The sequence below is a fragment of the Triplophysa rosa genome, linkage group LG4 (genome assembly GCF_024868665.1).
Source record: "Triplophysa rosa linkage group LG4, Trosa_1v2, whole genome shotgun sequence".
Lineage (NCBI taxonomy): Eukaryota > Metazoa > Chordata > Actinopteri > Cypriniformes > Nemacheilidae > Triplophysa > Triplophysa rosa.
Window position 1 is genome coordinate 27,034,063 of NC_079893.1, and position 13,067 is coordinate 27,047,129.

The 13,067-nt window shown below is 37.3% G+C and overlaps 1 protein-coding gene across 2 annotated transcripts in view; it reads left to right on the plus strand.

Moving 5' to 3' along the window:
- The window catches only part of tbck (TBC1 domain containing kinase), a 42,703-nt gene that overhangs the window by 168 nt on the left and 29,468 nt on the right, over positions 1-13,067 (plus strand). Inside the window, exons 2-17 of one of the 2 annotated variants that reach the window (XM_057331399.1) lie at positions 519-728; positions 2,179-2,251; positions 5,285-5,399; positions 5,721-5,794; positions 6,335-6,476; positions 7,014-7,074; positions 7,180-7,241; positions 7,549-7,610; positions 7,991-8,139; positions 9,430-9,568; positions 9,694-9,793; positions 10,574-10,623; positions 10,717-10,846; positions 11,398-11,496; positions 11,814-11,876; positions 12,156-12,282. In XM_057331399.1, the coding sequence (XP_057187382.1) occupies positions 536-728; positions 2,179-2,251; positions 5,285-5,399; positions 5,721-5,794; positions 6,335-6,476; positions 7,014-7,074; positions 7,180-7,241; positions 7,549-7,610; positions 7,991-8,139; positions 9,430-9,568; positions 9,694-9,793; positions 10,574-10,623; positions 10,717-10,846; positions 11,398-11,496; positions 11,814-11,876; positions 12,156-12,282 (1,639 nt within the window). In that variant the 5' untranslated portion in view covers positions 519-535. The remainder of the gene's footprint in view (positions 1-518; positions 729-2,178; positions 2,252-5,284; positions 5,400-5,720; positions 5,795-6,334; positions 6,477-7,013; positions 7,075-7,179; positions 7,242-7,548; positions 7,611-7,990; positions 8,140-9,429; positions 9,569-9,693; positions 9,794-10,573; positions 10,624-10,716; positions 10,847-11,397; positions 11,497-11,813; positions 11,877-12,155; positions 12,283-13,067) is intronic. The other variant, XM_057331400.1, reaches the window with a different exon arrangement.

Below are 13,067 nucleotides of genomic sequence, written 5' to 3' on the forward strand. Positions count from 1 at the left end.
AGCTGCAGCGAGCTTCGGTTATCGCGGTTGTCATACGCGCATTGGATCATGTGCAATGTGCAATAACTTACATACTGTACTGTACATCATGCACATTATTTGTTTTATTGGTCTCTTAATGCCAGATGCCAGATTGGGGGTCAGATTTCTGTGGGGGACTGTTCATTCAAAATGTCACTTTTAATATTTGCAAATCTGTATTGATATTTTCTAATAACTTCGTTATTTATAAACAAATCCTAATATTTAGTTCATATTGACCATCATAAATTGATACTTGAGTATATCTGACCATCATTTAAGACGTTGAAATTGTTATTAGTATTTTTTAGATTTAATGTTTTCTTTCTATTTGGCTTAGTTGCCACTGTTAAACAATGGATACCCTGTAATAACTGTATTGCAAACACTGTGATAACTGTACTAACTGTTTTAGCTATATTTTGTTAATGACTTGAAATACATGAAATTTGAATGCATTAAAATTGGGGATATGTCATAATGATGTATTCTCTAAGTCAGTGTCAGATGAGTCATGCAGCCCCTGAGAGATGCTGAGCTGGGAGCCTCCACTTTTTTTGCCTCTCCTCTTCCTCATGATGTGTGTGGAAGCAATGGACTTCCTCTCACCCCCAACTCCATCAAGATCCTGGGCCGATTCCAGATCCTCAAGACTGTCGCCCATCCCAGACTGTGCCAGTATGTGGACATCACACGAGGGAAACATGGTATGCCTTTGTTTTTCTTTATTGCCTTTTTTGCTGGCAAATGATCAGATGCTCACTTTTTATTCATTAAGATCTACACAATTTACTGTACTGCTCTTTAAAAGGAACAGATTCTGGAAAAAATCACAAAATGCCTCTGTGGAATACAGAAAGCGAGTCGGCATTCTGCTTCATTACACAATGACATTTTTACACTTTTCATGACACCTATTGGACGAATGGCGTACTTGTAAATTCTCTGACTTGGTTGAAAAAATGACAAACTTTGCCTTTAATTGAAGTTGATGCCTCGGAGGCATTTTTGATTCATTTAGTTAAAATGTGTTCTTGTACCTTATCTTAACAAGTCACCATTTGGTTCCGAGTGCTTCATCTGTCTGGTGCTCTTTAAAGTTTTATACTTTCTTTTATCCTGGCGATGTTTATCTCAGTGGTTTATTAGCGTTATTCGTCAACAGAATTCATCTGGGAGGGAAGTCTCTTGCCATCTTAAGTTGCTTTATGGCTGTTTGTTCTGTATCTATCATGCACAAAACAGCTTGGGTCATCTTTAAGAGCGCATAACATTGAGATCGATGCCCGTCTATGTAAACAAAATTCTTTTTGAAGTCCTTGATATTATATTTAATTGTGATGTTATTAAGATATCTGATGTTGTAACTTTCTTTCATGTCTTAGGAAATGACCTCTATCATCTTGCCACAGGCGAAATTCATTTTAGAGGATATTGAATGAGTTATTGGTCAAGTTTAAGATGGGAACCAAGTTTCTCATGGTTCGCAAGTGAAAATAACATGAGCGTTTAGAGGCGGTTGCTGTAATAAACAGACTGTTTTGATGGACTTTTCTCAGTTACATGCTGAATTTGCCAGGCTAAAAGAAACGGACATGTGCGAAAATATTGAATAAATTCATTGTCTGTCTGTAACAAAAACAGCCCTTGTGGTTGGCTCCACAACAAAATGCACTGTTTCATAGGAAAGCCGCAAACTTTAAAGGTGAAGTGCGTCATTTCTAATAGCAGTAACAGACAACAGACTACGTGTAGAGTTTACAGCAGATCAAAGATGGCGTGTACGAGAGGAAGCAGATGCTTTAACGCAGTGGTTCTCAAACTTTTGTTGTTGTAAGGCCCCCTTTGTGTAGAGTGCATTGCTTTGCGGCCCCCCAAATAAAGACTTATAGTCTTAAACTTAAAATTTTAATTAAACCAAGAAAATATTCAGTTAAAGTTTCAGTTCAGTTTGTAAACAATGCTAAAACATCAAATCTTTTGGTTGGTGGCGTTGTTTTTCTGATGTTTGATTGCACAAAATTTATGATAAATATCTATATTTCTAAAATGCCACAAAATCTGTGGCCCCCCTCGAACCATCTTGGGGCCCCCCAGGAGGCCACGGTCCCCAGTTTGAGAACCACTGCTTTAACGTGTTGTCTTGACATTTTGCAGAACGTCTGATTATTGTGGCGGAGCATCATGAGAAGAGCCTGAAGGACCTTCTGAAGCAGGCCAAACCTGTCAGGTAAATCATGCAAGATTTATGCAAGACAAAAAAAATCAGTCATTCTTCACTTCCTGTAAATTGCCTTCAAATCTCAGGTGAAATTGTTAGTTTACTCTGTGGATTATTGACTAATTTCATATTTTGGCTTTCTTCTTTATTTAAGTATTTCTTTCAATCAAATCAAAGGCCAGAGATGTTTTTTACCCCGTGGACAGTTTATACATTTACTGATATTCATTAATGCCATTGACTTATTTTTAGAATATGACATATAGGGTTGGGAATCGAAAATCAATTCCAATTTGGAATCGGAATCGAAAGGCTAGGAATCGGATCGGAATCGAAAGGAATAGGAATCGGATACTTGAGATTAAAATTTGAATTCCTCTCATCAATTCCTGTGTGCATATTTTCAGAAAAGTACATGTGTTGCATGATCTGCTGATATCTCAATAAAAACCCTTATGAAAATTATCGATATTTTTTACTATAGTAAGCATAGTTTAGCTATAGAATTTGCATTAAAGCACAGGAATCACAAATTAACCATAGTTGCATTATAGTAACTGCAGTTTAACCATGATGTAGTTCAACTATGATAATACAAATTGTAATAAATCAGAAAAGGTGTGTTTCTATGTGTAAATATACACAAAACGGTGCTCAAAAATATACAAATATATTTAGCAAACAAGTCAATAAGCAGGCTAAATGACCATACAGGTTGATATCTAAATGTTTTACTTCAACTGTGAAATCGAAACTGGGAATCGATAAGAATCGAAATCGATAAGCAGAATCGGAATTGGAATCGGAATCGATAAAATTGAAACGATTCCCAACCCTAATGACATATTCACAGAATAATTCACCCAGGAATGTTTTTCATTATCCAGATCCAAATTATAAGAATGTTTCTGATTGATATTATCGATTTTATTTCTATAGACCACTTCGCAAGTTCAATGCTGGTCCAGAAGCACTTCTTTTTATTTTGAAGTCTTACATAGATATTTGTTGACATTTAGGTCATAAATGTTCTGTTGGTTGTATTCTTTAAACGCTGTGTTGTGTTAAAAACTGAAACGGGAAGTTCTGCTGGACCAGCGTTGTTTACAACGTCCGAAGTGGTCTATAGCGTTTTTGCAAATGTGTATTGTTTACTGCATTTACAGGTAGAGTTTATCCAAAGCGACTATACAATACTTTACATTTTTATCTTATGTGTGTTCCTTGGGATTCACACCCATAACATTTGCGTTGCTAACATAATGCTGTACCATCTGAGCTACAGGTGGTAAACTCCAGGACAACTTACTATGTTCTGCTACTGTTCTGCCATCTACTGTGTAAATACAGACATTTCCTTATGAATTCTATCGCTTTAATTCATTCTAATGGCGATAAATTAAGCGGTAATTGTATTGTGTACCATTGTCTCACAATCGTTCCTAATAGTCAAACATTGACTAGATTGACTCTTGCATGCAAATGAGTATTTTCTAGTAGTGCCCTGACTTTGCTAAAGATATTAAACATCCTGACTGTATTAAGATAACCATTAAGATCTTTTAAGCATTTGAGGATTCAATAAAGCTAAGTTTAACTGTTGCCCTGTGCTGCTTGGAACTTTGAAGTGACAGTTTACCCCCCCAAAACCAAATCCAGTGTTGGGTAAGTTACTCTGAAAAAGTAATTAATTACTAGTTACTAATTACACATTCTATAATGTAATTCGATTACTGTACAAGTTACTCTCTTCAAAAGGTATTTAATTACTTATTACTAATTACTTTCTGTATCCTATATCAACCTTGATGAGTTAAGTGATTCAAGGATAGACATGAAACGGCTCTTTTAATTCATTCAAATAAAGAATATAAAACTACATAAAGTAGTATTATTAATTACAAATGTGAGAATTATACATTAAAGCACGGATTTTGAAGTTAGACTTTGAATTTTGATGTACATTCCTCTTCTGCACACACACATATTACACAAAGTATTTACTTTAATTACATTAGAAGTAACTGTAATTAAATTACAAAAAAATAAGAGTAATCCCTTACTTTACTTTTTCAAGGGAAAAGTAATTAAATTACAGTAACTAATTACTTAGTAACTAGTAACACCCAACACTGACCAAATCCTATCATCATTTGCTCACCCTCGAGTTGTTCCAAATCTGTATAAATGTAATTGTTAGAATGAACGCAGAGAAAATTATTTGGAAGGATTTTTGGACCATAGTAGGAAAAAAGACAATGGTAGTCAAAAGTGCCACGGAATTGTTTGCTTTCCTACATTCTTCAAAATATCTTCTTTTGGGTTCAACAGAACAAAGAAATGTATGAAGCAATTGTTCCTACAATGGTGGTCAATGGAGGCCAAGAACTGTTTGGTTGCAAGCATTCTACCAAATATCTTTATCTGTGTTCATCAGAACAAATCAATTTTAACATATTTGGAACAACTCGAGGGTGAGTACTGTAAATGATGACAGAATTTTGTTTCTGTCACTGTTCCTTTAAGCTGGTTACTTTGTAAAACTACTTTTCAGCAATCCCTGTTATCAAAAGTTCAATCTGAATTTCACTTTAATCTACCCAGAGCTTTCCTAAGGAACACTTTTCATTATTCTAATCTTTCCACAAGCTTTATAGTCAGAAATACTTTTCTAAACGATGTTTCCATATTGCTGTTCTTAAGATGTGTGTCTCGTTGAAAACATGCAGAGGGAGGTCAACATCAAAACAGTTTAGGATAAATAATGGGGACACTTCACTCCTTCACCTTATAATAATTTATTCATAATTCATCAAGGTTTTTTATTTTAAAACTGTGATTCAAGAAAATTCAAAACATTGGAGTCCTGCAGAAATATTCACTTTATTCTTTTTTTTAAATAAGGTGCGAACACATACTCGTTTGCTTGAAATTGTCATTTGAATCGTCAGAAAGTTGTTGTTTGTTCAGAAGCTAGTGTTCAATTTCTGCAGTTGTGCGATGGACTCATTCACAGATGCTTTTGTCCTTTTTCTCTTTTAGTCCAGATAAGGTGCTAAAGATCGCCTATGAATTGTTAGAAGGTTTGGATTTCATGAATAAACATGGTATGGTGCACCGTGCGCTGTCTCCTCATAACGTTCTCCTGGATCGTGAGGTATGTGTGTTGAAAACGTTGACATGTAAGAAATAAGTTACAGTTTGCTTGGCCTGTGATGATAACTTCACTCAGTTAGTATTCGTTGCTGTTTCAACCCTGTAGTTATTATTGCTCAAGCATTTGTTAATAAGGTACATATTGTAGTTTCAGAGTACGACCAGTACTTTAACTCTGTCAGATTTATTGCCCAGCAAATGATGATACCATCAATAAGACATGAAGCGTGACAGAATTATTAGTTTCGCATCAATATCATAGTGCCTTTTCTTTCAACTCGCTGATTTCACAGAATTTAATGTTCTTTTTCAAACTCTACAGGAAAAAGTGAAGTTGGCCAAATTCGGCCTGTATCATATGACCAACCACGGAGCAGATGTTGACTTCCCCATTGGGTACGTCATTTGGACTGTAATGTTTTCCATTTGTTTCCTGCTATGTAACATATTCTTCTAAATGAAACTCATGTGTTATGGAGTCTACGCACCGGCGGAGATAATATCTCGGCGGGATCGTATCTAAGCAGAAAGCTTTAAATCTTGCGCGCCGCCCCTTTAAGACGCATCGTGGCTCTGCACCAAAGCGTCAGCCTTTCATGGGGGAAGAGATCAATGGCTCACGCTGTGCTCTCGTAATGAAGAAAAATGAACTATTATTAGATGCATCATTGTGGTCCATCTTTGTTTTGATCAAGAGCAGGTCTTGGATATCAAAGCGGCTTCCTTACGGCGAGTTATAAATAACATAGCCGAGCGGCACGACTGGGGGCCCTCGTGTTCTCCGGGGGCTTGTGTTTTAAAGTCCGCTTGCCATTTGGGTCTTGTGAGGCAAGGGGAGGGGAGACGGGACATGTGTTCTGTTATTTGTCTTTTGCAGGGCCTCATCTGCGAGACCTTCCCAACACTCCTATCTTCTGGTTTTTGATGTTTCTGCAGGTATCCATCTTACCTGCCTCCGGAGGTTATTGCTCAAGGCTGTTTTTATCCCAGCGACCCCTCGATCGCAGAGGCCCCTCTTCCCTCAGGGCCCAAAACAGACGTTTGGTCTCTCGGTGTGCTTCTGTTTGAACTCTGTGTGGTATGCACTCGATGTTTCTTGACAACGCTGAGTTTTATTCGTTCTTTTATTGTAAGTGAGGTTCCCACGATCAATAAAAACCTGGGAATATCAGGAAGTTTAAAGTTATGATTTATAGACAAAAACACTACTGAAGTATTTATTACTGACAATTTTCATATTATAATATGCACATATTTTTGTACATACTCAAACATAGTACGTCGTCCTTGTATTACGTTTATTAAAGAAACAACCTGCAGGATCAAAAATAAATATTACATTTTCATACACTAAAAATAAACGTAGTTGATTCAAATATTTGTTCATTTTTTTGAATAGTGTGTGGGTCTTTTTATTGATATTTGGCCACTCCGTTTATTAAGAAAATTTGCTACATTTGCTTTCTGCACAACTTTGAGTATGTAGGATGCCATTCAGCACATCTTATTGGTTTGATTTTGGTTTATACATGTACATAAACTGTCTATGAATATGCACAGAACACAATAGACAATGTTTACTATTTAAAGTCACATGACTTGTTTCATCCAATAGGGAAGGCAGATTCTGCAGAACATAGACATTAGCGAGAGACTGAAGTTTATCATCAATTTAGGTGAGCGCCCATCTGAAATGTCACATGAATTTGATTTATTTTTTATATTTTATGTTATTCGTATAACCACTAAAACATCCCTTGGTTTTCTGATATTCTCCACAGGCTGCATGGACGACATAGTCACTGTTCTAGCAGAGGAACACGGTTGCTTAGACACAGTCAAGGCGAGTTTGTTAGTCCCGATCGAGTCTTTTATCTTTGCACTTGACAAATGTAAATCTCCATGTAATGTTTTTTGGCATGCAGAAATGTCCACACCGACTGTCACGGAAAAATCAGTTTATCTCCGTGGTTTCATCTCAAAAGGTTTTTAGTTTGAAAGGTTTTCTTTGAAACTGCTGAGATAAGCTCCTTTTTCCTTCACAGCGCTAACGCTTCCCAAATGTCCTCATAAAAAGTCACTTTTCAGTGCTGTCACATTTATAGCGTGAAGGGCAGACGGCGCTAATATTCTTGTCTACATCCTACCAGGAGCTGCCTGAAACTCTGCAGGCATTATTGAGGAAATGTCTGATGTTTCTCCCATCCAAAAGGTAACCTATTCAACCACCCTGTCATTTCATTATAGAAAAACACTCTCTCACTTTAAAACACTCTCTCACTTTGGCGTAAAGCTCTTTTTTCATGTTGTCATGAGGGCTTATGTTATTATGTTGTGAAATGTCTTGAGAAGGGCACTGCCTGTATCTCTTCTCAATTCTAAAGCACATTTTGACATCTTAGTGAATTTGCTGAACAGAATGACAAATCAGGCATTGCCAAAGCGACTTACGGTTTATTTAAACTAAACTTTTTATCTAAACATACATTTTAGAAATATTGTATGACTCCTCGGAATCTAACGCAATGCTCCAAAATGAGCTACAGGAACAAACAATACTAATCATAGTGTGTTTGCTTGTTTATTTTGTAGATCCACCCCGGCTGAGCTTCTGAGGGATTCTGTTTTTGAGAGAGTTTCCCATCAGTATAAACCCTATCAAAGCCCTGTGCGATTGTTTTCAGCTTCTCCCCGATGTGCCCATCTGGAGCTTCCAGAGGACATCAGCGAGCTCTGTAAAGGTTTGGTTATTCAGCATTTACAATGTGTGCATTTGGAATGGATATATAATATATATACAGTACATATAATGACAACTAACAGTAGAGCCAAAACGTGCTTTGCTTATCCACTTGTTAAGTCTGATGTCGTGCATCACCACTTCTGGGTCCAAACGCTTTATCAGATGCTAAAGGCAAACAACAAACAATGCTAATATACACTCAAAGCGCGCTGTAAAACTACCGAAAACCCACAATCCAAAACTTTTATCTCCATAACGAAATCCCAGATGGCCAGACAGATCATTTTTAATGTAAGTTATGAATTATATATTATTATAACAATATACAATATATATTTATTATTATTTTACTTTATTTATTTATTTTAAATACAATATAATATAATATAGATGGATTTAAAAAATATATATGTATATGCTTTATTTATTTGTTTTAAATGTAATATATATAACAGATATATTAACCTACTGTACTAATTATATAAGGGTACGTTCATATTTCTAGTTCGGTACTTTTGGTTAGGCTTTTTTCTTTTTTACTTAAGGTAAATTTTGTCCTGGTTCGCTTAGCGTTCAGACTGCAGCACTGTGCACACAGCATTGTTTTGGATGTCAGGTAAGTTCCGTTTTAAAATATAAATCATAAAAGCTGTCCAATCACGTTGTGACTTTACACGTAAGCTGTTAGGTTCGATATCTTTAGGTTCGCTGTTAAAATGCCAATCTGAACGCTACGCGAACCAGGACTAAATTAAAAAAAAAAAAAATTGGTCCAGACCAAAATAACCAGAAGATCCAAACTAGAAATATGAACGCACCCTCAATCGAACCGCACCAGAGTTTGTTTGAAAGTGGACCGAGACCTATCTTTTCAGTGCGTTCCCACTTACACAAATAAACCGCGCTAGCAGGGCAATCGCACCTATCGTGAAAATAGTCACGACTCACGATTATTGTGTAGTGAATATCTGAGTGCCGTAATGCCAATAAACGTACACGTTTGAACTTACGGTTTGTAATGATGCGCCAAGTTGCAGCGTAACCTGGTAAATGTAAATAGATTGAATAAATGATATATTACGTGGAGTAAGAATGGAACAAATAATGCTTGGGCTGTTGATTTATTTAACCAATAAACTAATTGAGGCCGTGCATTAAAGTAATTTTACAGTGGACAAGGGGTATAAAACCTCTTAGTCATGGTATGTGAATTGGTATAAAGATTGTTGTTGTCATTTGCATTCTATTGTATCTCATGAAATGTGCATACCTTTTGTTGTTTATGTAGATGATGGAGGAAACTACCTAGCAGAAAGAGCTATATATGAGGTTTATCACCTGTGGTGCCTGGCAGGAGGAGACCTGGAGAAAGAACTGACCAATCAGGAGATCATCCAATCAAAACCTCCAGCCTGCACACTTCCCAAGTACCCACTCATCATTGATCTCTCTAACATAAACTAGAATCAATCAAAGTCCTTGTTTTTAAGGGGTGTGGTTTGTTTTTATGCATTCAGCTGCATGTGTCTTACATCACATGTTGTGTTGCTAGATTTATTTTGGAGGACGGAGAATCTTTCGGTCAAGGTCGAGACAGGAGTTTCCTCCTGGATGACACGACTGTGACACTTTCACTCTATCAACTCAAAAATGTAAGTGTGTTTGTGGTTCCTGGTTGCTGAATGTTTAATAACATAAAAACATGTTCTAATTTGCATAGTCCCGCAACAATTTTAAGTAGTTGTTTTTAAAGGGGTCATATGGCGCGAATACGTGTTTTTCTGTGTCTTTGGTGTGTTATAAGTGCCCCGTGCATATATTAGACACGTAAAATTGCAAACATTAAAGTGCCGGAACAAAAGATGCATTCTATCTAAAAGCGAATGCTCACCCAGACCTGCCTGAAACGCCTCGTGTAACCACACCCCCACAAATCTACATCAGTTCGTGGTATGATTTGACTAAGACCGCCCAAATGTATACACAAGTAAGGTGGGCGTACCTGTCAGTACAATTGCTTTGGAACCTGATGTTCCAAATATGGTAAGAGGTGTTACATTTCCATCACACGCTTGCAGTATAAAAATCTGCGCGTTTCAGAGAGGCGGGGCAAAGAGGAGATACAAACATTGCCTGTATGTGGAACATACAGCGTTTTTGAACCTTAAATCGTGTATACACATTGCATTACATCTAAAACAAATGATAATATTCGTTTTAGCCGTGTCATATGACCCCTTTAAACCTCATATATGAATAAAAAAATATGCAAAGTGAAAACTTTTTTGTAAAATATCACCCCACACCTGACAAAATTGGTGAGTTTTTGTAGCAAGCTTCATTTCACATTCATTGCCCCACATGCGTGTGTCACGAATCAAGCGTAAAGTGATGCATGCTAATAAAATACTACTGCTAATGTTTTATTCCAGAGGCTGAAGGATGTCGCTGGAGAGACGTACTATCCATTATTAGAAGACGAGTAAGATAGCTTTTCTCTTTTTATGTATTCTGCTGTGTTTGGCAGCAGTCTGTGTCCGTACGGGGATTCAGACACGTCTTGTGTGTCCCGCAGGCAATCCAGTCTGCCTCAGTCTAACAGCAGTAATGAACTGTCCGCTACGGTCACCCTGCCGCTCATTATCCGCGAAAGAGACACGGAGTACCAGCTCACCCGCATTGTCCTCTTCGACAGACTGCTCAAGGTCCTACACACACACACACACACAAACACACATTTTTAGGCCTCAACAGAAAATAGTAAAACCTGTTGAAATCACCTCACAAAAACATCCTTGAAAGAAATGTATTTTAGGTAAAGGGGACGTTTTTAGAAATGATCCCCTAGGAGATTTGAAAAAGGTCACACTGGTACATAGAACCTTGTACGTATTTTGTATTATTATTCATTTTTGGAACAGGTATTGGACACAAAAATAAAGTATAACCAGTACTATTATGATGCTTTTTAAAGTAGCAATCTGTAACTTTTTAGATTTAAAATAAACAAAAATCTGCTATTACCAAGTACATTAACAAACCGTGTTGAAAGGAAATGTAATTCTGGCACAGTTTTGCAAAAAACAAGCATAGATAAAGATAAGCACGTAATGTAACCTGCAATTTTATGCTTCAAACAGAGATGGCGATGTAGAAGGTAGTAGTTGAAATGGAATCACCTGTAATTGTATTTACTTGATCTGTTCTGTGCACTTTATGTAGTAACGTGCCATAAATGTTTGCTGTTTGTTCTCAGACGTACACGTACAAAAAGAACCAGATTTGGAAGGAGGCCCGGGTGGATATTCCCCCACTTCTGAGAGGTCTGGTGTGGGCAACTTTACTAGGAATTGAGGTGAGCACAAGTACAGCGTTTCACACCTCGGTATACGGTATATTGTAAACAATCAATGTTTATGCTTCTTCTAATAGAAAACTATGGAGCCATTTACCTGATTTTCTTTCTGAGGTTGTGTCAATACATTCATCAACCAAAAAGCACATTTGGCATTTTCTGTGTCATTAATGGTATATCGATTTTCTGTGTTTGCTTAATCGCATGATGTATGCAACCGATCAAACGCTGATGCACATTTAGCTTGAATGCAGAAATACCCTTTTACTGGAACGATCTTTTATTTCTATAAACGTTTGTATTCAATACTCCCACAGGGGGATATCCAATCAAAATATGACAGCATAGATAAGGACACGCCCATCCCCACTGACAGACAGGTGAGATTCCAAGTCCTTAATAGTCTTCGCACTGATTAAGCTTATTGACAGACTGAATAATTCATTCGCCTGTTGAATAATTCACTTTGTTTACCGAGTGGCTGTTTTCACCTTTAAGCCTTGTTAAGATTTGACTATCTACTGCTGAATATTTCAAGCGATTCGGGAACCCGGCGGCTCTAATGGAAGCAATCTCCCACCCGGCCACTTATCCGAGTTTATTGAAGGTCACAGACTGAAGTTCCTTTAGATTTTCTTTTGCTTTCGTCCGTCACGCAGATCGAAGTGGACATCCCACGTTGCCACCAGTATGACGAACTGCTGTCGTCGCCCCAGGGTCACACCAAGTTTCGTCGGGTCCTGAAGGCCTGGGTTGTGTCTCATTCTGACCTGGTCTACTGGCAAGGTGAAGAATAGTTTAGTTGGGTGCTGCTGTGTATGCTCAGCTCTGTCTTTTTGCCACTAGATGGAAGCAAAGACTCACATCGTGTCGTTATAAACAGATAAAGGTTCTTACTGCTTAAAACAGAGCCGATGTGACAGAGCAGAATCTGATGTGATTTATAAATTGCTGCGTGGGTGAATCTCATGAAAGCTGTCAAGCATATCCAGGTCATATTTCACTCAATATTTCATATTTCACATCAAGGTGGAAATTAGATATTATGTTTTGCTTGAAGAAAATGAGATCAGATTTGTTTCATAATAGGTACTGTCTCATTACCGTAATGCTTCTGGACATTTGAGTGTTTTTTTCCTTTGTAGTGCTCCTGAATAGATTCTCATTTCTCTAACGCGGGATTTTTGTACTACAGGCATTGCATATTTTTTCAGTGTTTCCAAATGAATTACAGTATATTTATAGTAATTAAGTATAATTTAAAGGAACAGTTCATCTAAAAATAAAAATCCTGTTTTCAAAATGCATTTGAGTTCATTTGTGCGCCCATTGGCGTGTTGGTCTAAAAAAGAGGTGTGCTCAGGCGCATTGTTGGTGCGTTGCTATTTTGAGGAACTGAAAATAGACTGCGACATAGACCAACTCAAACCTGGTCTAAAGTCAATGGCGCAATATTTTTTTTGTTTAAGAAAAAGAGCGCATTAGTAGAAAATGCGCCTCTGGGCGGGCTTTCACTTTACTTATTACACAGAGGGAAGCGCAGCAGCACACAAACCTACCAAATATAAAAA